At 32.1% G+C, this 24462-nt stretch overlaps 1 protein-coding gene across 7 annotated transcripts in view; it reads left to right on the forward strand.

Annotated features, from left to right (window-relative positions):
- ADGRL3 (adhesion G protein-coupled receptor L3) overlaps positions 1 to 24462 on the forward strand; it is a 915407-nt gene that overhangs the window by 876869 nt on the left and 14076 nt on the right. For all 7 annotated transcript variants that reach the window (XM_030925166.1, XM_030925184.1, XM_030925200.1 and 4 more), the window contains one exon: positions 4412 to 4508. In XM_030925166.1, coding sequence (XP_030781026.1) covers positions 4412 to 4508 — 97 coding nt within the window. The remainder of the gene's footprint in view (positions 1 to 4411; positions 4509 to 24462) is intronic.

Consider the following 24462-nt stretch of genomic DNA (forward strand, 5'->3'; position numbering starts at 1 on the left):
CTATGACACAAAACAAGTTACTAATTTCATTGACACTCAGTTTTTTCATCTGTAAAATGGTGGTAATAAATACTGCTGTCTTAAGTTGCTAAGAAGATTGAACTAATATACACAAAAGAGAATAAATTGTGGGTGCTCAATAAACAGTGGTTGCTACCATTTATTACTGTTGTTATTATAGAATATTATTGTATATATATTTTAAGTTGTATCATATTTTTCCCCACACTCTTGCAATGTGTAATATCACAATTCTACTCTTGGAAAATAATTTACATTTTTTCTTATACTTAATATAATACTAATTCTGATTAACTATGACCATCCAAGCCTATGTAAGGTTATAGTTACTTAAATCTGTATTATTTGTTTAGGTAAGACAAGTAAATACATTTCTCACTAATCATGGTCATCCATAAGCAAATGCTAAAATACTGATATTAAAACAAAATTTGGGGAGTATGGATGCATCTTTCACATAAGAGCACTTCTAAAATAACTATTTTATTTAGAAATATTGAGTGCCTCCTATATAATGCCATCAATTTTCTAATCTCTGGGGATAAAATGGTTAAAAGACATACAACTTCCCCTGTGATCTGGAACTTTTATTCTAGTATTGGAAGATAGAAAGTGTATTAATTACAAACAACCTAACAAAAATATCAAATGGGAAAGCTGGCAGAGAACAAAAATATGATGTCAATTAGCCAGGTGGCTACTGGAATTAAGTGCTGGAGAAAGACTACCTTTGGAAGTGGTACTTATGCCAAAGTCTGAGTTACAAGATTCTAAATGAAGGAGAAAAGGAAATTCAGGGGAACAGAATTCTAAGTGAGAAAATGTCTAATGCAAAGCCTTTATGGTGTGGAGAACTTACAAAAACTATTGGCCAAAGTAGGTTAGAGGGAGAATGAGACAGAAAGTCAAAGAAAAAGGAAAGAGACTGATCCCTAGGTATTTGTAACAGTATGAAAATTAAATTTTATTTTGATTACTTTGGATAGCCAGTGAGATAATTTAGAAATGAAAGTGATAGGATACAATCTACATGTAATAAACATTATGTTGCTACATTGTGGATAATGGAGGGGATGATGGCCAAGACTAACAAGTAAAAATCCTCTTCACTTCTTGCTCCTCCAAACTTACTTCCTGGTCCTAATCACTTATAAAAGTTTTGTAATATGCATCAGTCACACAAACATATTCACAGAAATGGGTGTAAAATTTTTTTAAACTATGGATTGAAATAATATCTTTTGACTTTCTTGTAATTGTTTTGTCATTTATCTTCCATGTATTTTATTGACTTTTAGATATATTTGCTTTTTATTATATAATATTTGAAAAATTAAAACAGTGACATATGTATATGAAACATTGAAACATTTTAATAAGATGAACACCTGTGAACTCAACATCCAACCGAAGAAACAGAACATTTTCAATATGTTTTCCTTTTTATTTAACCTCTCCCTAATCAACCCCTATGTCTTCCTCCAGAGAGGCTCCTAAATTTTATTTTTCCATTCCTGCAACTTACTCCAATTGTTTCCCTCCAAAAAATGTTGTTCAGCATTCCTTTTTGAAATCTTTGTTTAAAAACGGTATTTTATTGTATGTAGTCTTCTCTGACTTGTGTTTTTCACTCCCATATTCTAAAACTCTTCCTGATTCATTCCATAAATATCTATAAGTGTGGCCTCTGTGCCGTATACTATATACCTTTTTCTCTGCCTGGAATACTTCTCCTTTTTCTCCTTTTCCTTTTTTCCTCTTTTCTCTTTTCCTCTTAAACTATGTTTGGTGTAGTGCAGTGAGTTGTTAACCTCCTGCACTCAGGAGCCAGATGACTGCATTCCAATGCTGATTATTAGATCTGTGCCATTAAAATGTTCATTAACCACTGTGCTTCGGTTTCCTCATGTATAGTATTACCTACCTCATGGAGTTCTTGTGAGGTTTTGATGGGTGAATACGTGAAAGGTATATATTATGGAAAAGAGAGCATAGAAAAATTGATACAGATGTATATACACACACATGCACATATATAATATACATACACTATGTATGTATGTATGTGACAAGTATATGTACCTCAATTAACAAAAAAGACAAAAATTCTGTTTTCATAAAGCCTCAAGCCTATTGCAGACATCAGACATTAAATATTAGACGTTAAATGGTTAGCTATTAAGTATAAATGTAAGAAATAATTATATAATACATGGTATTGTAGGAGATGTTAGTGATTGTTGGGGGAATGTAGGAGGGGAAAAAGGACTGAGATGTGATTGAATTGTGTGTAGCCTCCAATTCTAAGTAGGGTGGTCAAGTTATATCTTCAGAAAAAAATATTTTAGAGTTAAAAGGATAAAGGAATTATGCATACCTGTACCTGGGGGAAGAGCACCCCAGGCAGAGAAAACAACCAACATTGCCAAGCTCTGAGGCACAAACATGCCTGGCATGTTAGAGAACAGCAAGGGGACAGGTGCAGCTAGAGCAGATAGGGGAGATAAATAGGAGATGAGAAAATGGGGACAGCTCATATAAATATCACCTAACAATAATAACTTCGTCAACTCCAGATAAAATGTTACTTCTTCAGTCTGCATTGTTCTCAGACTCCCTAGAGAAGGACATATCGTTTAATATATGGTAAAAACATATGGTATAACTGGTAAAAGTCTTTACAAATTCTGTAGTATAAAGAATAGTCACAAAAGTATACAAAACATAAGTGTATGGCACAATTAATTATTACCACTTCCCAGGCCAAGTATTAGTATACTGAGAATACCTTGGAAACCCTTTGAACCTGTCTCAATCATTAACCTCCAAACATAACCACTATCTTAGCTTTTAATAGCATATTTTAGTTTGCATATTTTGATGCTCATTAACCTGAAATCATTTAGTACATACTCCTTTATGTTTTCCTTTCTTCCCAAGACATCTACATTACTGCAGGAGGCTATGAGCTTTTTAATTTTCTTTGTTTTATATTTTTGTATAGTTTATTCATCCATTCTACCATTGACAGTCATTTTGGTTGTTCATATTTCAGCTATAATATTTAATGATTGTATGGAGATGTGTGGGCATATTGTACCTTTGCATTTATTTTTGTGATAATTTAACTAATCTGTTACTAGTTTAGCAGCTCCACCAGGGTCAATACATTTTGTGCTTACATTTCACCTTTGTATCTTATAGGTTAGTATTTGGCAGACACTAGAGGGTAATTGATATTTTTAATTAATTAATTAACCAACTAATGAAACAAATGTGAGAGACTGGCTCCCATCATTGTCTTTTTGTTTATTAGTTTTCTGTGTGTGTCTGTGCCTGTGTGTGTGTGCATGCAGGCATTTGTCTACCTAGGGAAAATGTGATATACAACAATATATCTGAAGAATAATCATGCTCCAAGATTCATAAAATCAGTTGTCTAATATTCTAACATTGGTTACTCCCATTATTCAAGAAGTTCAAATGTATTTGGAACATAACCCATTGTAGGCATGGTTTCATAAGTAGTAGTAATATTTCTTACAACTATTTCAACCTTGGAAAAACTTCTGAAAATATTTTGTTTCTTCCTCACAAGATTGTTAATACTTTTTGGATCTATAACTCAATAAAATGGCATAACAGAATAAAACAGAAAAAAATCCCGCCAATGGAAAAAGTTTATAATATTTATTTTCTTGAATTATCTGACACTTAGAAATTTGAATTTAAGAATGTCAATAATAATATAAGAATTTTTAGTTATCTATAAAACTTCCTACTGAAGCAATGAATCAACTAACTTTATTTTCTTCAAAGAAAGAAAAGTCAGGATAGTTATGTAATCCCTAAAATTACATTGATCTTCCTATAAAAGTTATGAGAAATTTAAGGTTGGTAGCATTTTAATAATGTTCTCTTTTCTTTTCTTAGCAAACTCTTTTGCAAGATTCTGATTTCTTAAACTAAATATTTTGTTAGAACTGGCAATTTAATGCATATTTAAACATTCTCATTCCGATAAAATTTACAGTAAAAATTGTTTCACCTTGGAAATTAAAATTTTCTAATTCTAACTGTCTGAAGATATATACGTCTGTATATCTTCAACATATTTAAGTTGGTATAGTACTTCACATTTATTTCTTTTTTCAGTTATAATTATCTTTGGTATATAAGCATTTAGGAATACAGTTAATGAGAACCATGTATTATCATGAATGTTATTTCTGATGTTCTCATGCTACTGTACTGCAAACATGTATTTGATTATTTGTCAAATACTAGAAACAAACATCTCATGTAACTATGACAGAAAAGGAAAGAATGATTTGTGTGAAAATTCACTGTCTCATGAGTTCATTTTCTTTCTACCTTTTCCCCCACCCAGAGCCGAATCCGTAGAATGTGGAATGACACAGTTCGAAAGCAGTCAGAGTCTTCCTTTATTACTGGAGACATAAACAGTTCAGCGTCACTCAACAGAGGTAATTAGAAATAATTTTTCATATTTATTACTTTTCTGATTAAGGAGTTCTTAAATGCATTGCTTTATTTGTAACTTCTGAACCTGTTACACGTGATAGAAATGTTTTAAGAACATAAAACTTGGTTGAGTGTAGCAATGTGTTCCTTATTCATAAGACACTTTAAAAAAATCCTGAATTTTCCAGAAGTCTTTTCCAAAAGGAAATTAGAAAATAAGAAACTTTTTTTCCTAGTCATCTGCTGCTGCTATAAACGAGCACTGTCAGGCCTCATTGGAAGCAGTGAAAATGGGCAATTATGTGGCTATACAGTCGGCTAAGCATCATAGAGTTCCACATTGTCTTAGGTATAAAGCAATTTCATAGTCTTTGTGGAAGTAAAAGTATACTGTCTAATACATACTTAAGGCAACCTGTGTACTTGGAAAAAATCACATCTTAATATCTAAAAGACTTATCTGGATAATATTGGATATTTAAAGATTTAGGAGAAAGGATACTTTGGGGTATATTATGATTTTTGTGTATGTGCTTGTGGTTCAGTGCTCCCTGGGCGGCATTTAGATTTTTGAAATGAAGAAATGAAGTTCCCTTAATCTATTGCTTTGTTTGTGGTTGAGTTTTTTTCCTTGATCTTATGTTCTCTCTCTCTCTCTTTCTCTCTCTCTCTCTCTTTCTGTGTGTGTATGTGTGGGGATATGATTAGAATTCATTTTGCTGCGGTAAAAATGACCAGATGCAATTTTGTGGAGACCAAGAGGCTACTACAGTCAGCAATGGGAAATATTTAGAATATAGTTTTATCCGGGAAGGAGGCATTTGTATGAATTTAAGTTATTTTTATGATCAATATTATTATTTTTATCCCCAAACTAGAATTATTATTTTGTTTTTAACTCATTTCTGTTAGTTATTTTGTTATATTTTATGCTACTTAGGAAGAAATAATGTAATAATTATAACATATGATTCAGAAATGTTCAGATGCTAGTACTCTCAATTATTTGTACTCAAGTAGGTTACATCTTATTTATATAAAGAAGTTAGGACAGGCAGTGTCAAGATTGAATTTGATGCAGGGATCCATGTTTTAATATAATCTTAATTGAGTTTCATGTGTTGTTTGGGGTAACAATATAGCAACTATAAACTAGTGATGATTTAAAATTATCTACATCACTTTGTCTTGATTAGTAAGAATAGTGAGTGAGAATATTCCTCCAAATATGAAGAAAATATATTAAAATAAAACAACTACCTCCTAGTATTTTGTTTCATTATTAGTTTGTTTTTATTGGCTAGAATATATTCATGTAGACAATATCTCTCAAGTATTCATCTTTTTCAATTGAGTTTTAATGTTTAGTTTGTGAAAATTTCTTTTAATATGAGTATTCTAACTTTTTGACATTACTTTTAAATTGTAAAGAACAAATTACTTACAAACACCTCCATAACCTAGGATTAATTTGCTTACAGATGACTAATTTTCTGTATTCTTTAAACAATTCCATATATAAGAAAATTTACTGCATGTTCCAAGAAAGAGAATTGTCCTTACCTATAGGATTTATTGATAGAACTATCTTGCATTTAAAGATCCTGGCAGCCATAGAATAACTATTGATTAAACAAAGAATGAGGTAATATGATTTTAATGATGAATTGTTTTTATATTGTTAGGATAAATAAAATATGTAAAATTATTATTTTGTCTAATACTGTTATCTAAATTCATGTAAAGATAATAAGGTATGTAAGTTAAGTAAAAACTGCTATGAATGGATACTATTTATGGGCTTAAAGTTAATCACTATATAACACTACATTTAGTTTCTTCCTTTTTAATTGCTTCTTCAGAATTTAATCAACTTGGAATATAGTGACGTGTGGGTAACTGGATCAATTTGAAATATATTTAAAGGAAATAGTATTATTTTATATTGGCTGGTGGTATGTTTAAGTCTGTTTATCAAAATCTCTAGTTTTAAAAGATATTTCATACAGTTATTAAAGGAAGGGTATACAATTTCTTGTGACATTGAATAAGTTACTTTAATGATGACTTTTTATAGAGAATTCAAATGAATTTGTCATTTAAAAGCTGCCCAGATAGTGATCATTTCATCAGGATATATATTCTTCCTTTCACTTAGTGACTTTATTGGTGCTAGAAATCATAGTGATCTTCTTCATTTCCTATATTAATTTCTTAGTGCCCCTCAAGTCAGAAGCTCCTAGTTTTATTCTCATCTTGTTTTTTTAATCTTAGATGAGTGGACTACTTGAAATTTTGTTTCTTCATGTTGTATCTCTGAAGATAGTCTTTAACCTCCTTCTTTAATCTTGTCTTATTTCCCAGGGTCCTATCTTCCCTGCATTCAGGCGTGTGTATCATATTTAGGTAGGTGACATCCAAGATTCATCTTTTCAGAAAAATAGTCACCTCAGCAACATGATTATTCACTCCTGTTTATTCAATAGATTATATTCTCTATTACTAAAATAAAAATCTTAGATACTACATCTTTACATCTTCATATATTCTAACTTCCCATTCATTTAGTTTTTTATAGATAGTGTTTTTATTTTAAATTCAGACCCCATTTTCCTTTCTAAGTTAGATATATTAAATCTCTTATCTTTGTCTTTAAGATAGTTCTGACCCTTGAAAACGACAACCTGTTGTCCAAAAATTAGTCCTATTTTTAATTTAGGTTTTCTTTCCTGTTCATTCCACTGGCCAATTCATCAAAAGAGTATTATTTTATATTTTTGTATGTTTTATCATCTATTCTTACAAACAAGAATCAATCATTATTGTCTTTAGGATCCATTAGGAATAAAGAATACATCATGCAGTGTAGAACTACTTCTCAATGGTATTTATTTTTTAAAACCATCTCAAATATTCTGTTCTTGAATTAGCTTGCTGTGTCGTAAGTATGAGATTACCTTTCTAGATTTCCCAGTGTGATAAATTTGATTACTATTGGGATTTTACTCCTTGGAAGCATGTGAAACCTTGGAAGATTTATTGATATAATAATTTTCAATGAGTATATTAATTCCTTTTTATTCTCTTTGGAAGTTTGTTGTTTCATGACTTTATCTTTTTAAAATCTTTCATTAAAATTGTACTTTGAATATCTATAAATATGAAGGTATTTCACAAAATGTTTTCTATACATTTTCAAATATTTTTCTCCAGCCAACTTGTTTTGCACAATGTTACACACTTAGACAAATTCAGAATTCCTTGAGGCCAATACCCCAGCACTATTATCAAGTTAACTTTAGCAATCCAGCTGAATACACAAGTAGAAGGAGCTTTAAAAGAGCTGTAAGGTGATGGTTGATTATAGAGAGTTTCAAAAAAGATTAACTCTATGCCAAACCCAAGTTTTCACAAACTTATAGGACTTCAGGATGGTTATTCATTGGTTCATTTAAATATTTACTGTTTTGCTCATACCTTGAAGGTTTAGTCAGCACTCAATCCCCAGTCTCCTCCCAGGGCTGCTGGAAATCTAATTCAAATCTCTAGTAGCTCCAACTTTCTGGTAGCGGTAAAAATGACTTGTAGCTAGTCTTTTCCACCCATAACTCCTACCAATAATCTCTGCAGGCCAAATCTTATCTTGAGCTATGTATTTATTTACTTTTTTATTTTATTTTATTTTATTTTATTCATTTTTTTCATTTATTTTTGAGACAGAGTCTTGCTCCATCACCCAGGCTGGAGTGCAGTGGCATGATCTCAGCTCCCTGCAACCTCCACCTCCCCAGTTCAAGCAATTCTCCTGCCTCAGCCTCCTCAGTAGCTAGGATTACAGACATGCACCACCACACCCGGCTAATTTTTGTAATTTTAGTAGAGACAGGGTTTCACCATGTTGGCCAGACTGGTCTTGAACTCCTGACCTCATGATCAACCCACCTCGGCCTCCCAAAGTGCTAGGATTACAAGCATGAGCCACTGCGCCCGGCTATTTTTATTTTTTTGAGTCAGGGTGTCCCTCTGTCACCCAGTTTGGAGTGCAATGGCATGATCATAGCTCAGTGAAGCCTCGAGCTCCTGGGCTCAAGTGATCCTCCTGCTTCAGCCTCTTGAGTAGCTAGAACTACAGGCTCCCGCACCATTTTTTTTTTTTTTTCTACTTTTTTTAGAGATAGGGTTTTCCTATGATGCCCAGGCTGGTCTTGAAGTCCTGGCCTCAAGCAATCCTTCTGCCTCAGTCTCCCAAAGTGCTGGGATTACAGACAAGAGCCACAGTGCCCAACCTAGAACTATTTAGATTAACAATGTCTCTAAAACTTTAGTTTTATCTAAAATTTTAGTTTGATCCAAAAATGAAACATTTACTGAGAAATTTCCTCTGACAGTGGCATGAGTTGTTAAATATTTCTATTTTTTTGTAACTCTATATAAAAATTAGGATATTTTCTGAAATTAGGCTTTATCTTATCATAAATATTATATTTGTTAGGCTTTATGTCATTATAAATATTTTATTGGCTTTATCTCATCATAAATATTATATTTTTCATTTTCTTTTTATTTAATTAGTTAGATTGAGGTCAGAAACTTCCCTTTGAAAATCAAGTTTTGCTAGGTAGCTCTTACCAATATGGATCTTTGAATCACAAAAGAGTGCCCCATTCTCATCCCAGCCCTGAAGTTATTGCAAAAATATGCAATTTGAGCGGTAGAATTAGAAAAATGGGCGTTTTTTTTTTCTTCTGGAACAATTGCTTGGCTAGCATCATGGGTTTTTATTTTTCCCTAAACTATCCTCCATCTTGTCAACCTCCCACACAAGTTAATTTGATTTAGATTTTTATGCATAGAGATCTGACTAGTAAGGGTGTATTTATTTAAGCCAAATTTAGTTGTTATATGTAGGAAGACTGGTCTGTAGATGTGTAACACTTATTTATAAATGCTGATGGATTCTCTTTTCAGAGTTCAGATCTTTATTAATCTGCAAAAGCATTCTCAGTAAATATATGTAATTGACAAAACTGTGATTGCCTATGACAATGGATTTATTTTAATAGATTTTTTAAGGGTAAATTTTGGCTTGTAGCTAGTGGCTTTGCTACCTGCTGAAAGGTGACCCCACCTGTTAGGAGTATGGTTGATACAGAGGGGAAAGATGCTGCTATCAAATAGATATTTGTAAGTAGTTGACCTACTCATTTTAGTTTTGCATAATAGTTCTAAGAATGGACACCTGAGTTTTAATCCAGAGACTTCTGGCAAATTGCTTAACTTCTCAGGGTCTATGCAATAGGTAAATAAATAGTACTCACTTCCGAAGGTCCTTGAGAGGAGTAAATGAATATATTAATATGTAAATTGCTTACAACAGGGCCTGGAACATAGTTATTATTATTTTATTCAGAAGTTCACTTATACTTTCTAAAAAATGAAAACTTGTCCTTGCTAGTGCTCTCAAGTAATCAGATACTAAAATCCATCATTCACTACGGAAGTTTTGTTTTCATTTTTATTTTGCAGAAATAAGTGGGAAGAATGAAGTGGTTAACTGAATGTCAAGTAAAATAAATGATTGTGCTACCCTGGAGCCTAACAAAAAATAAAATAATAAAACTGAATTGTCGCTTCTAAATTAGAAATTAAATACACATTGCATCTGCTTATTTGTATTTCCCACGTTTGATTTATAACTATGTTTTAGCATCAAAGAAATAAAGGTAATATATTTCTTCTCCCTACCTTAGACAATGACATAAGCAAACACTGCCTTCACTTTTCTTCTAAGCCCTGTCCTGTCCCTTCAGAAGCTTAGAGAACACTATTCCAATTCAGACAGCTCTGCTAAATAACCAATTATGTAGTGGAGCAGGGATGTGGCTCAGACCCGTTTTTAACAAAAGTTTTCTCAGAGCCTGTATTGTCTTTCCCAGGAGGTAGGTCACTGAGGCAGAAGAAACCTCAAAATAAATCACCTGCCCTCCCATTAATATTCAAGCTTCTAAACATATTTTGCTTTTATGTTTTTAAAGAAAAATTGCAAATGAAAAAAATTTAAGTGGTGTTTTACTGCGATTAGTAATTTATATAAATTAAAGCTACTAGGGCAAAACACTCATACTCATTCACTGTTGTTTATTAATGTCAATAAATATAATTTGGCTTATATGCATAAAATAGGCTGTATTGCCCAAAAGTCTTGCTGTTCTGAAGGATTATAAAATCATTGGTTGTAAATATTAACCAGCTCCTAATATAATCTGACATCTACTTATGAAATTTGCAAAAACAGTGAATACTGTGCCCATGGAACTTGCATAGCTAACAAATCAGAGTAACCTATATAACAAACTATTCTTATTTTGAACAAGCATTATACTGATATGAATGCAAATATAAGTATTCAATGACATAGGTAAATTTTTCTTTTGAGAAATACTGTTATGTCTAGTAGGTCTATAATTTTGTTCTTTATATTCTGTGTAAATGAGGCAACAGCGTTCTGTGTGTGTATATATATATGCAAAGGATATATATACACAAAAAAGATAAATATATACACACAAAGGATATATATGTACATGTTATCAATAGACACAATCAGAAAAGGAACAATAACATAAAGAAGCCCGTGTTAGGAAAATCAGTTTAATAACACAAAGGCAAAAATAGGCTCAGATTTTTAAAGTGAGATGCTGAGTCAAAGAGATAATTAAACAAGGCTGTTAATATCCAGGTTTTTAACCCAAGGAAGCCAAATAATTTTCAGAGTTAACTCTTCATTCAAGTGGCAAAATGAAATATATGAAATATTAATGTCCAATCAATCCAGGGCAAAGGTCCTTGGCTATAAATTGTTGGCAGGATCTGAAAAAGAAATATCTTCATATTGCTTACTCAGCAAGTCCTTCTTATGCATTACATTCAACTTTGTCTGTGATATGACTCTTCCAAGTAATCCAGTCTCTCACAGCCAACTAAACAATAATAAACAGTTTGTATTCATTATTATTAACCTAAAGCTCTCATAGATCCTTTTAAAAAGAGAAGTTTGTAAAATTCTATTTAATTTCCTTTTGTTTATTGATTTATTACCTTATTACCTCACATATTATGAGCAGTATTCCTCACCTCTATTATGAATCAGACAAGCTGCAGTGAGCTACCTTGATAAATTCTAAATATAAGTGCTATAGAATATTTCCGCTTAGCTCTAAAATATTACTATTTGTTTCATGTAAGTTATTGAGGACATAATTTTTAAAAATTTCTTTTTCTTAGAGTTAAGTGTGAAGATTCCAACTTAGGAGTTGCTGGTGTTCCTTTCTCTGATAGAGCACAATATACCTCTTTATATTTGTTGATAATTTGGTGTTTCTTCTTTAGTATGTGTGTAATCATTTGCATATTGTATTCTGTTCATTATTTATTATCCGTTTTCTTTATATCCGTGAAGACGCTGAGTTTCTTGGTAGTCAAAGTAACTTGTCCAAGATCACATGACTATTAAAGGCAACATCTAGATTCCAAACAAGGTCTTTCCAACCCCAAAGCCCTATACAGGGTAACAAAAACATTCATTCTTTCCATATAATGACAATTTTTCGTGAAGTTGAAGATTAGAATATATTCATAATTGTTTGAAGGAAGTATTTCAAAGTGACCTTTATTTTTGTCACCTAATATGGGAAATAGATATTCTTAACAGTGAAGTTATTCACATCTTTATTTCTAAAATTCCTTCAGGTATTATTCATTTGCTTCCATTTTATTTTATTCTAAGCACAGTTTTTTAGAGTGGATTCTTCCTATCCATGTAAGGAAGAAAACTCGAAAAAACTGAATATATGAGGACATAGATTGGCAAACCACATATTACTTTTACAAAACTATTTGATCTAGAATATGTTGAATTATTATACATTATTGCCCAATTGTAGGGCTTAGATTGTAAGAAGAATTTCATTGTCATTCTTCTTTCTTGGAAGCTTTCAAGGTATTTTATTTGTAGAATCTTTTTTATTTTAATTTAAAATTTTTATATTTCAGTACAAGGATGAACATTTTGGTGAGGGCAAAGATTATGTTAGAAAACAGGTAAATAGCTTTTCCCTATAATCATATAGTGATAGAAAAGATATAACTTTTCCCAGATCTTTTACTCCTGAATTTGATATTTTTTGAAGCTGTGCCCTTTTCTGTCAGGACAATACAGTAATGCCTGGAATAAGTAGAATATATATTTCAGTTGAAATTGCAGTGATAATATTATCAATTAAACTTTTTATTATTGTATTGCTAATTCTGGTTTTAACAAAAAGTATGATATGCTTTATAATTCAAAATTTTAAAACAAATTAAAACCTGAACTGTGTCTGCCATCTGGAAAAATGTTCCTGCTAATACTGTAAACATAAGGTTGTGATGATATAAATACCGTATATAATATTCAAAGTTAATTCTAGCAGAGTCATCATTGGTTCAAATTATTTTTCTAAGAAATAGGCTGTATTAATTTCTGTCTGCTATTGTGAGGTAAATGGGAGTTAACTCAATTATCTAAAAAATTAAAATGTGAAAGGAGGATATATGTTTAGCAAGGGGAAAAAGGCCTCATTGGAAAAAAAAAGTACTTAAATTGTAACAACCAATATTGGGTAGTATTTGATTAAATTAGCTCCTGTTGAATTGCATACAAAGGCTTGTACTTTATATAGCTCAGCTTTATATACTACATGCCATTTAAAAGTTTGTTTATGTGATAGCTTCTCCTATGAATTTTTATAATAATCTTTCTTCATAGTTTGTCATAGTAAGGAATGTGGCCACTTTAGAATGTAAGACAAGTCAGCTACCACGTTCATAGAAGGTAATTTACAACCCTGGAAAATCACTGGAGAATTAAGAAAGAGTTGAGAGGATATATAGATTGAAGGAAGATAGTCAATCTTGATTTAGAAAAATAGAAACAATATGTTTCCTGAATCAGCCCCAGTCTAAATAGAAAGAGCTGACTATGATCATAGTATAAAATAAGCCTTCTGTAACATTATCAAAAATCTCTTTATTCATGGATACCTTATTTGAATTCACGTCTATTTTGTTCAGGCACACTATTTTCAAATATAGGTTCCAATTTAAAAGATCGAATTTTAGTCACGACAGACCTTCTGCATATAAGATTATATAATTTGCACAATATTAAAAATGCACCAATATTGGGCAGTGAGTTATACTACATGTCATATTTTTTCACTTTGGTAAATTATTTTATCTTTATTAATAATACTTTCATTTGTTCTGTATTTTATTTCAGAACAAATTCACAAGCAATGTGTGAGTAACAGATAAATATAGCTATAGGATTGACTACATACCATTAGCAGACTATCGAATAATCTGATTTAGAGGAAATGAATTGAGTTGCTACTGTGTGAATGACAAAGATAAATATGTTTTGCTAAGTGCCTTTAATTTACTAAAAAGAACTGCAGTTTACTGCTATTTTGCCTGTGGTTAAGGAAAATTGCCCCAGGATTTCCAGACTCAGTATTTTTTGAGTACTATGCAAAAGAATTCAAAATGTGCAAGTTAAAAGAAGACAGAAATACATGGCTTTGACTGCAAAAGATGAGCTTTAGAGATTAATAAATTACTAATAAGAGTCCCTCACTTCTGCAGACCAACCACTTTCTCTGTTTTGAAGCAGATTCACCAACAATTCTGAGTTTCAATCCTACCATTGTTGGCTTAAGCAGTTGGAAAACCTAAAATCTCTAAAGCGCTTTGGTTTCTAGCTAATTATATGAATAATATCATTGAACATCTAATGACAGTAGTTTTCTCATTTGCAATATGATAATGTGTTGCATAATATGGAAAAATACTAAATATAAAACCTTAAAATTTTAAAAATCATAGTTCAGATTTTAGATTAAAGAAGGAGTTTTTTAAAAAAAATAATAATGATCACAACCTATAAGAAAAAGACAGATAAAGTCATTGTCTCAACATTGAAATAGTACTCACATAAGCCATTGGGAGAAAGTGTAAACAACATATACAAAAAACAAAATGCTAGTGCCCATGTTGTATAAAGAATGTCTACAAATTAATAAATGAAATTCAAACACTCAATAGAAATGTGAGCAAAAGAACAGACAACTCACAAAAAAGAAACCCTTATAGCAAATAAACATATGAAAAATTACCCACCTTTATAGTAATAAGAAATGCAGAGTATAACAGTGATATGAAATATTTTATACTCTATCTGATTGGCAAAAATGTCAGTCTGACATTACTAAATCCTAGCAAGAATTTGAGAGAATAAGTGCACTCTTCATGGGAAAGTGAATTGTACAAGCACATTTGACAGCACTTTGGCAGTATGTTACTTCAATAAGCTGAAAATGTGCACAAGATATGACCTAGTGATTTGACTTTTAAGTATTTATTGTGGAAAAACTCGTGTCTGAACAAGAAGACACATATGTAGCCAGTTAGTACAAAATAAGAGGAATTGAAGAGGTAACTTCTAGGGTTTCCAACTCTGAATCTTCAGATTTGTATGTTAAAAGAGGCAACACCTCTGAATTCAGACTGTGTCATTTTATATTGAACTAACAATAACTTAATCTGTACTTTAGAGAAAATGTGTCATTGAAATCTATATTAATGGATTCCCAGTGAATGAATTAGCTATTAAAAGAAGCTGAAGTATCTCCAAACGATTTGAATGAAATTTAATAGGCAGGTTGATTAAAATTTAATAGCAAACTTGTTGGCTATTAAAAGTGCACAGTGTGATACATCAAGATGTCAGCTCTTCAATGTATGACTTTAGAAAAAAAAAGATGAAAGAGTTCTTAGCGTTTAATGAAATATTTCTTTTTTGACTCTTTGTAATTTCATTGTTCTAATTAAAACATTAAAATCTAAAATTATGGATTCTATGATTTTAAAACTTATGTAACTTTGAAAGGTGTCATGTAGATTCTATTCGTTGTTTTTTTAAAAAGTGACTTGGTATTGACTCATATAGCTATCCCTGTTTTATAAAGTAGCCCAACCAAGTTGAACTAATCATTGTTTGCACCTTCTGTAGATTGTTTATATGTGTTGATATTGTTTTGCTACACCAAAAAGCTAAAAATAGGAAACAAAATACTTAAAATAGGCAATGCCTACTGAATCCGTTCTCTGTAATTCTGAAGCTTCTTCTTTTGTCTATTTACTTTCTTTTTTATTCATTTATTTTATATAATTTAATAGAAGAATATGAAAACAAAGTAATTCAATATTATCAGAAAGTGTATGGAAAAATTAATGAACTCCTACAAGGCTCCTAATAAAATTATGTTGAAACATTTTTTGAGGAAGAGGATCCTAAAAAATATTTTGAAAATCACAGATTTAAACATATTGAAATAAAACTACCGGAGGTCATGTGTGACCTTGAATAAATTATAAATACCTCAGCCTGTGATTCTTTATGTATTAAATAATGGTGGTAGATTAGATGGTGTTAAAAATCGTATTCAGTTATAAATTTTGAGTTATAACCTTTCTCCATAATGCAATCTTACAGTCAATTAGGTGATATAAATATAATGTATATTTGGAGTACTTCTAATTTACTTTTTTCAGTTCTCTTGTTTATATTGTATTTTACTCACTAAGGAAAGAAACTTACCTCTTATTCCTTTATACCAGTTTTTTAATTCTTTGTAAAAGAAATAAAAGCCACTGGACTCTTTCATCAGAAGGAAGTGCAGACATGTGAATGTGCACAATTTAGATACAAACATATACCTAAACCATTTTACATGCAGTGTTAAGGATTTCCCAACTTCATAGATCTCATCTGCCTGTGAAAAGATCCCTTGCTTTATACTGAAGTTATGTTCTAATGCCCTAGAAAATACAACCATTAGAAAAACTTTTTTTTCCTGTTACAAATTAAGTCTCCACTGTGGGGCAAAATTAAGGTCTGAAAACAAAAGTAGAGAGACATCACTCAGTTTTATGTTTTATGCAAAACTCTAATTTATATACATTAGTGTATATATTAGAAATGACTTCATAAGAAATGTTGTGTCAAGATAAAGAAGAGAGAAACATGAGGGATCAGACTGGAAGATATTAGAGAAGAAAGAACCATCAGAGTATAACTGTTTTATTAGGATAAAGCAAACGGAACATTTGTCATCTTAAATATTTATAAATACAAGAATTTGAAAATTGAGGCATCTTGCTATATGAGTATTGATGAATGGTTGTATTCAGTTGGTTCATTTGATCACCAAAGTTTTGAATTTTAAAACTTTGGCCATTCAATATGATCAAACCAGAATGTAAGTGCATTTAAAAAAAGAAATAAAGTCTGAGGTCAGAGTAGAGTGGCAATTCAAGTTATTTTAAGATCTTTTCAGTATGCCTTTTGTTAGCCTGCTGTCAAGAAGAAGCGTTGTTTGAATTATGTTTCTGAATGATAGATTCAAGTGAGATCCAACTGTCATCCTTTTTCAGATGTGTTTTTTACTTTACAGTTTCAAAGCACATCATTCAGCCTTAGATTTCCAGTCCTCGGTTACACTGAACCAGCCCAGACAGTGCTGTCATTCAGGGCCTCCCAATGTCAAAACACCTATTCTATTTTCATAAGAAAAAAAAAAAAATCACAGTTTTGTGTTAAAACTATACATTTGAGAAGAGTGTGACTCATTATTTCATTCAAAATTCACTCATTCACAATTTTTGTATCAGTCTAGATCTTCAGGTATAAATGAAGTAAAAAAAGAAGAGAACCCTTCTTAAAATGACTATGATTTTAACTGAATCTATTTCAGTGGCTTTAGGATCTGACTTTCTTCTAAATATGTGTTAAAGGAACTTCCCCAAGTTTTTCAATATAGAGTACGAAAATCATTTTTGCTTTGTATCTCACTTTCATCAGAAATAAAAATTTTGTGCTGAGCCTTCTATTGAAAACCATGGTAATGATTCACATATATTGTTTTCCTTTATTGTTTATTTAGTTATTGAGACAGGGTCTTGCTTTGTCGCCCAGGCTGGAATGCAGTGGTGTGATCTCAGCTAACTGCAACCTCTGCCTTCCAGGCTTAGGAGATCCTCCTGCCTCAGCCTCCTGAGTAGCTGGTACTATAGGCATGCTCCACCATGCCTGGCCAATTTTTTTGTATTTTCAGTAGAGACGGGATTTCACCATGCTGGCCAGGCTGATATTGAGCTCCTGACCTCAAGTAATCCACCCATCTCAGCCTCCCGAAGTGTTGGGTTACAGGCATGAGACACTATGCCGTGCTTGATACACATATATTATAATTCAATCTTAAATAATCTTCCATGGCTTTATTAGAGGGCTAATTCTTGTTTCTGATAGCAATTAAGCAAGTATGACTAGACCGTAGCCAGGAGTTTGTGAGTTAAATGATTAAGGAACTGTCATTTTCACATAGCCACTTTATTTTTAACCCAAATTTGAGCTTTTTACTTTGAGTCATGGCAGGTAGTGAGTTGTTTTTTGTTTTGTTTTGTTTTGTTTTCTGTTGTTATCCACAGTTAGTATTCAGGTAGCCTTTTGTATTTCCAAATAACATATGATTGTTTATTTCTGCTTTTAAAGTTTAGATAGTAGAGTACCTGGTATAGGATTAGAAGGAAATCAATTATATTAGGAACTGGACAAGTGACACTATTAAACAATTTACTAAAATTATAAGACAACTCATAATGGATAAATTTGATTTAGTTTTATATTTTCAAGGTGTCGTCAATTTCACGTAAGTTTTTTCATTAATTAAACAAATATTTTTTTGAGTTCTAGGGACTATTTAGATACTTGATGTAGAGCAGTGAAAACCCCTGTATATTGCTTTTCCATGGTGCCTCTCCATTCCAGGAAAAATTAGCACATGAACATTCTTTTCTCATATGTAATATTGTAACTATCTCGTCCTCCCTGAGCCCCCAAAATTCACCATCGTATGTATGTCCTTCAAACTGACTAACGAGTAAACCCAACTTTTCAGCTGAGAAACAGTGACAGATGGTCTGTAAACACTGAACTTCTTGGAAGTCTTCAACAGTTTCACAGCTATTAGAAGGGAAGTTTACAAATCAGAAGCTGGTTGGAAGGAAGAGGAAGAGACAGGGTAGACAGAATCCTGGAAGACAGTATTAGAATTAAAAATGACCTAAGTCAATTGAGGAGACAGCCAAAAGCAAACAGAATAGACTTCAGCAAAGGCAAGAGAAATGCAGTGCAGCTACAGAGAAAAGACAAAAGTAACTTTGCACATAAAAGGGGGAGGAAGACAGCTTCTGTGCAAGTTTTTAGTTAAAAGATCTAGGCATTGGCAGAAAGCTAGGTTTTGTTTTCAACACAGTCAGTGCTACTATTCAGAAGTATAATTGAAATGCTTACTTAGTGAGTGTGGACTGTAGGAACTATAGGATAGTACCTTCCAGAAAAATTGTGCTTGTTTGGTAGAGCGATAGGAAGCATGTCCTCTCGAGGTCACTCCGAGTCCTAAATAGTCATGGAAAAGTATTTAATTATTTATTTATTTAATTATTTATTTATTTATTTATTTTTGAGACGGAGTCTCGCTCTGTCGCTGGGGCTGGAGTGCAGTGGCCGGATCTCAGCTCACTGCAAGCTCTGCCTCCCGGGTTCCCGCCATTCTCCTGCTTCAGCCTCCCGAGTAGCTGGGACTACAGGCGCCCACCACCTGCCTCGGCTAGTTTTTCGTATTTTTTAGTAGAGACGGGGTTTCACCGTGTTAGCCAGGATGGTCTCGATCTCCTGACCTCGTGATCCGCCCGTCTCGGCCTCCCAAAGTGCTGGGATTACAGGCTTGAGCCACCGCGCCCGGCCTAAAGTATTTAATTCTTACATTAGTTGAATCAAATGAGGAAAAAGTGTTTGATTACTCAGACATACCCCTTACTCTTTCATACTAACAAACCCACAGAGCTTGTCTGTGTCTTTATACACTTTGAAAAACGCTAATCATCAAATTCCATTTCTTTCTTTTTTGTTTCTGTTGCTGAAGACCTCATTTGAATTATAACTCTCCATTTGCAGAGTTAATTTCAGAAACAATAATTACATTGATTTCAAATGGTGCATAAGGCATGAAAGTGAGTGTTAGACAATAAAGAAGCAAGTGATTTTTAAGTAGCGATTATTTTCTTTTGTCAGGAAAAGGTCCTTAATAACAAGGGTAAAGAGGAACATGCATTTTCCTTAATACTTTCATGTTGTTTTTTATAAGTCTTTATATGGTTTCAGTGTAACCAGCAGATAGATCTCCAGTTATGGCTGCGTGACATTCATTATGGCTACAGATCAATAACTGATTCTGGATTACATTGAGATGTGAAGAAGCAACCTACCAAAGCCACATGGCTGAGACTAAATATTGTTCCATGTAGCCACCATTGTGTCGTAACACTTAGCTATATAGTATTTCTGCCATTGTTGCTGGATTTTCCAGCTTTGCAGAAATGATGGAAAAATAAAATGAACTTTAAAACTGTCTTCTCAGATTAATAGTTTCACTGATCAAAGTAGTTTTAAAATACATTCAAAATTAGAAAACACTTACCAAAACTGACAAGGAAGCTTATGCCAGGATAGATATTACCACATAGAATATTTTTAAAATCTTTGATAGTTTCATTAGAATTCCAATATAAAACTCCTCTTTCTTTGTATGATTAATCCTTTTTTGTTCTTGTATTCTTGGCTTTTCAATAAAGTGAATGATAAACACAGAAACCAGAAAGTTGAGTCATCCGCTTCTTGCTTGCGTTTGATTCTTCCCAAATCAATTGTTCCTTGTTCAAAAGTGCATTTTTCTTTTTTTCAAATTGTCTTCTTTTAGATCAACATAGAAAAAATATATATGTATTTAAGACAAAGAAATATTTTACTTTTGGAGCTATATGAAGCAAGGAAGAAGAGTGGCGTGCAATCTCCCTACCTTATTATTTGTTTTCCAATTAGTTCAAATTAGATAATGTATAGCAATGAAGGGAAATGTGGAGAGATGCAACTGCAAGCCTTAGCCATAAAAATCTTGCCCTTATCTTTGAGGGAGTATAAAGAATTTTGGCAATTATATGTTTTTTTAAGATTTTTACACTAGTTCATTTTAACTTATACCTTTCATTTTCTATTTAAATGCTTATTTAGGGTGATTTTAGAAATTATTGTATTAGAAAACTAATTTTACTTTTTTACTTGAAAAAGATCCAGAATAATAAATATAAGATGGGAAGTACAATTTACAGATAATTTGGTTTTCTAATATGCTATGCAGACTAAATCCTGTTATTCATCTTAAATTTCAGAACATCAACAATATAAATGTTCAAGATGTATGATTTTTCAATTTTTTGTCTGAAAGGCACTATGATGAACTCCTCTTTTCTCATAAAATACCATGTATTTAATTCATTAGTGGCAAATAATGCCCTTATAGGCCCATTACACAATAGATTGCAAATCTGCCGTTGCACTGTGTAAGAACATTTAGATGTATATGTTTTACATCTTCAGAAAGCAAATATTGAACACTCAGACAGTGAAAAATTCGGTGACAGTTCTACGCTAATTATTTGCAAGAAATACAGGATGCAAACACATGAGTTATTTCCTGAATGAACTGATGCCTTCCAACTCTAGAGATCTGACAAGGGATAGTGTTCTTTAAATCAAGAGATGTTCATTTTTTCAATGTTGAGGTTAAGACATTTGTTACTTGACTGATAATTTACTCTGACAAAGAGTTATAGTTTAGAAAAGATCAAAAATACTACTACCCACACTTCCCTTCTCATTTTTAACATTTTTTAGGAGTGACTTTTTTGTTGTTGTTTCATTAATTTACTATGGATTGCTAAAGTGCTGGGATTACAGGTGTGAGCCACTGTGCCCGGCCTAGATTACTTTTTATTTTGAGATAATTGTAGATTCACATGCTGTTGTAGGAAATAATACTGAGAGATATTGTATCACTTACCCAGTTTCCCTCATATCTTGTGAAACTATACTGCAATATCACCCCAGAATATTAATATTGATACAATCTACCACTCTTGTTCAGATTTCTTTAGTTTAACCTGTAGTTAATTGTATGTATGTGTTTAGTTCTATGCAATTTTACCCACAAAGTAAGTTCATATTTACACCATCATAGTGAAGATACAGAGTAGATAATTTTATGACCACAAGGATGCTTCATGCTGCTCTTTCATGACAATACTCACTTCCATCCTCTATCTTTAACCCCTGGCAACCACTTATCTGTTCTCCATTTCTATAATTTTGTCATTTCAAGAACGTTACATGTATAAATGGAATTAAACAGTATGTAAATTTTGGGGATTGACTTTTCTTACTCAGTATAATTCTCTAAAGATTTATCCAAGTTTTTATGTGTATCAATAGTTTGTTCCTTTTGGTTGTTGACTAGTATTTCATGGTATGGGAATACTACAGATTGTTTGACCACTCACCAGTTGAAGGAAATTTGGGTTGTTTCCAGTTTGGAGCTACTACAAATAAAGTTGCAATGAGCATTCATGTACAGGTTTTTGTGTGAATGTAAATTTCCATTTCTCTGGGATAAATGTTCAAGAATGCAGTTGCTGGGTGTCATAATAATTGCACAAGTAGTTTTATAAGAAACTGCCAAACTGTTTTCCAGAATGGCTGTGTTATTTTACATTCCCACCAATGAGGTCCAAATAATCATTTCTCTGCGTTCTTGCCATCGTTTAGTATTTTTCATCATTTTTATTTTAGATATGTAGTAATGTCTCATTGTGGTTTTAACCTGTATTTCTTTAAGGCCAATAACAATTTGTTTCATAAGATTATTTGCCACTTGTGTATCCTCTTCCATGAAATACCTGTTTACGCTTTTGAACCATTTTCTAATTGGAGTGTTTGTTGTTGCTATTAGTTTTTTTTTTTTAATGTTGACTTTTGAGACTTCTTTCTGCATGCTCGATACTAGTTCTTTTTTGGATTAAAAATATTTGTAAATTTGTTTTACAAATCTGTCTCCCGGCCTATAGCTTGTGTTTTCATCCTCTAATACATATATTTAAATTAACATATACTTGTCAGTTCAACATGACTATTCCCGTGCAATTTGTATTTTCCTTTCCTTTGTGACTTTTTCTTTCTTTCTCATCTAACACAAATACACAATTCTGTCTATTATTTTCATAAATGTCCTAAGTGTATTAATAAAACTTCTCCTCTGATCTTTGCTTCTTGGTTAAATGGCTTTGGAGGATGGAAAGTTGCAACTCATACTGATGGTGTTAGAAACTAAGAACAAAAAGTATTCACAAAAGGGTGAAAGAATTTAATATTGTTTCATTGCTATGTCAAATTCCAAACAACCAGTTGGAAAATGGAAAATGGAGTTATATATATGTATATTGCTTGACATTGTAAAGTTGATAATTTACTTAAAATATTTAAAAATAGCATCTCTATGATTTTTTATCAGATTTGTAAGATCACCAAATTAGTATGCTTACCATAGTGTACTAATGAGTGATTATATTTTGTTTTATTTCATCTTAAATGATTCCTCTTCATAGAATTTCAGAAATGTCAAATTCTGTTGTGTCAACAACTGCTCACCAAATGAGTATTTTATCATAGATGTTGCCTTTTATCCTTTTTTATTTTCATTGGAAACAACCCTGTGGTTTCTGCGAATGAAGGAATGTTTTAATTTTTGCTTTTCTTTTTGTGTTTTAAACTTTTTTTGACTTTTGTTTTGTGTTTTGTGTTTTGTTTGTATGAATGATTAGATTTTGCTTTTTTTCATTTTCATTTTAATTTTTAGCAAGCATGGAAATATATTCTAATATACACCTTGGGAAAAAGAAAACCTTAAATGTAACTTAATCAACATTGCAAATCATTTTCTTTCTTTCCCATTGACTCAGATATGTGCATTGTTGGAAATGTGTGCTCTAAGTGGCATATTTTTTTAGTCTAGCTAGCTGCCTGCCTGTAATCAGGACTATATCAATTGTTGTCATTCTAAATGTTTCCTTTCTTTTTTTGAAACACATTTGCCTGATTGACCTTTTTTTTTTTTTTTTTTCTCTGTCTTTCTATGGGGCTGCTCCAGGAGCCATGGCTAATCATCTTATAAGCAATGCTCTGCTTCGTCCGCATGGTACTAACAATCCCTATAATACATTGCTTGGGGAACCGGCGGTCTGTAACAACCCTTCTGTCAGCATGTACAACGCACAAGGTGTGCTGGAGTTTATCTTAAGTTTTTCAAGTGAGAGTCCCATTTTATGTAGCTTTTATGAGCACATTCTATTTTTCTTTCTCCTGCCTTTCTTTGTTTTGGAAGCAGACATGCAGACTCTTTTCGCATTCTACCCTTCTTGGTGCTTTTATTTTCCATTTTCCTTAGGTTTTCCTTAGTAAGATATGGATTCCTTCTGATAAACAAATGCCTGCTTCATCAATATGTGTTTGTTTCTCCATAATGTTATAAAATGTATTGTGATTTGTCAGTACTTGTTGTTCATTTGTTTTTATATTAAATATCTATGTATTTATTTTGAGAAATGAGATATTTTCTTAAGGTAAGTAACATAAAAGAAGACTTGATTCAGTAGTCTTAATATTACAAGATCAAGAAAATAAATCTTACTTTGCTATACCATAAAGTACACTCTGAGCACAAACCATTAGTACTGATGAAAGCATTTAAATCAACTCTGGGGAGAATTACGTTGAACTAAGCAGTGGAGGATAAAAACAGTATACTGGGCAGTAGCAGCTTGGGTTCTGCCTTAGCTCTGCCATTGCCAGTAAGAGCTGGCTCAGGCAGATCATAAAATTGCTTTTTCTTCTGCAGCTACATGTTAAAA

This window comes from Rhinopithecus roxellana, chromosome 2 (genome assembly GCF_007565055.1).
Source record: "Rhinopithecus roxellana isolate Shanxi Qingling chromosome 2, ASM756505v1, whole genome shotgun sequence".
Taxonomy (NCBI): Eukaryota; Metazoa; Chordata; class Mammalia; order Primates; family Cercopithecidae; genus Rhinopithecus; species Rhinopithecus roxellana.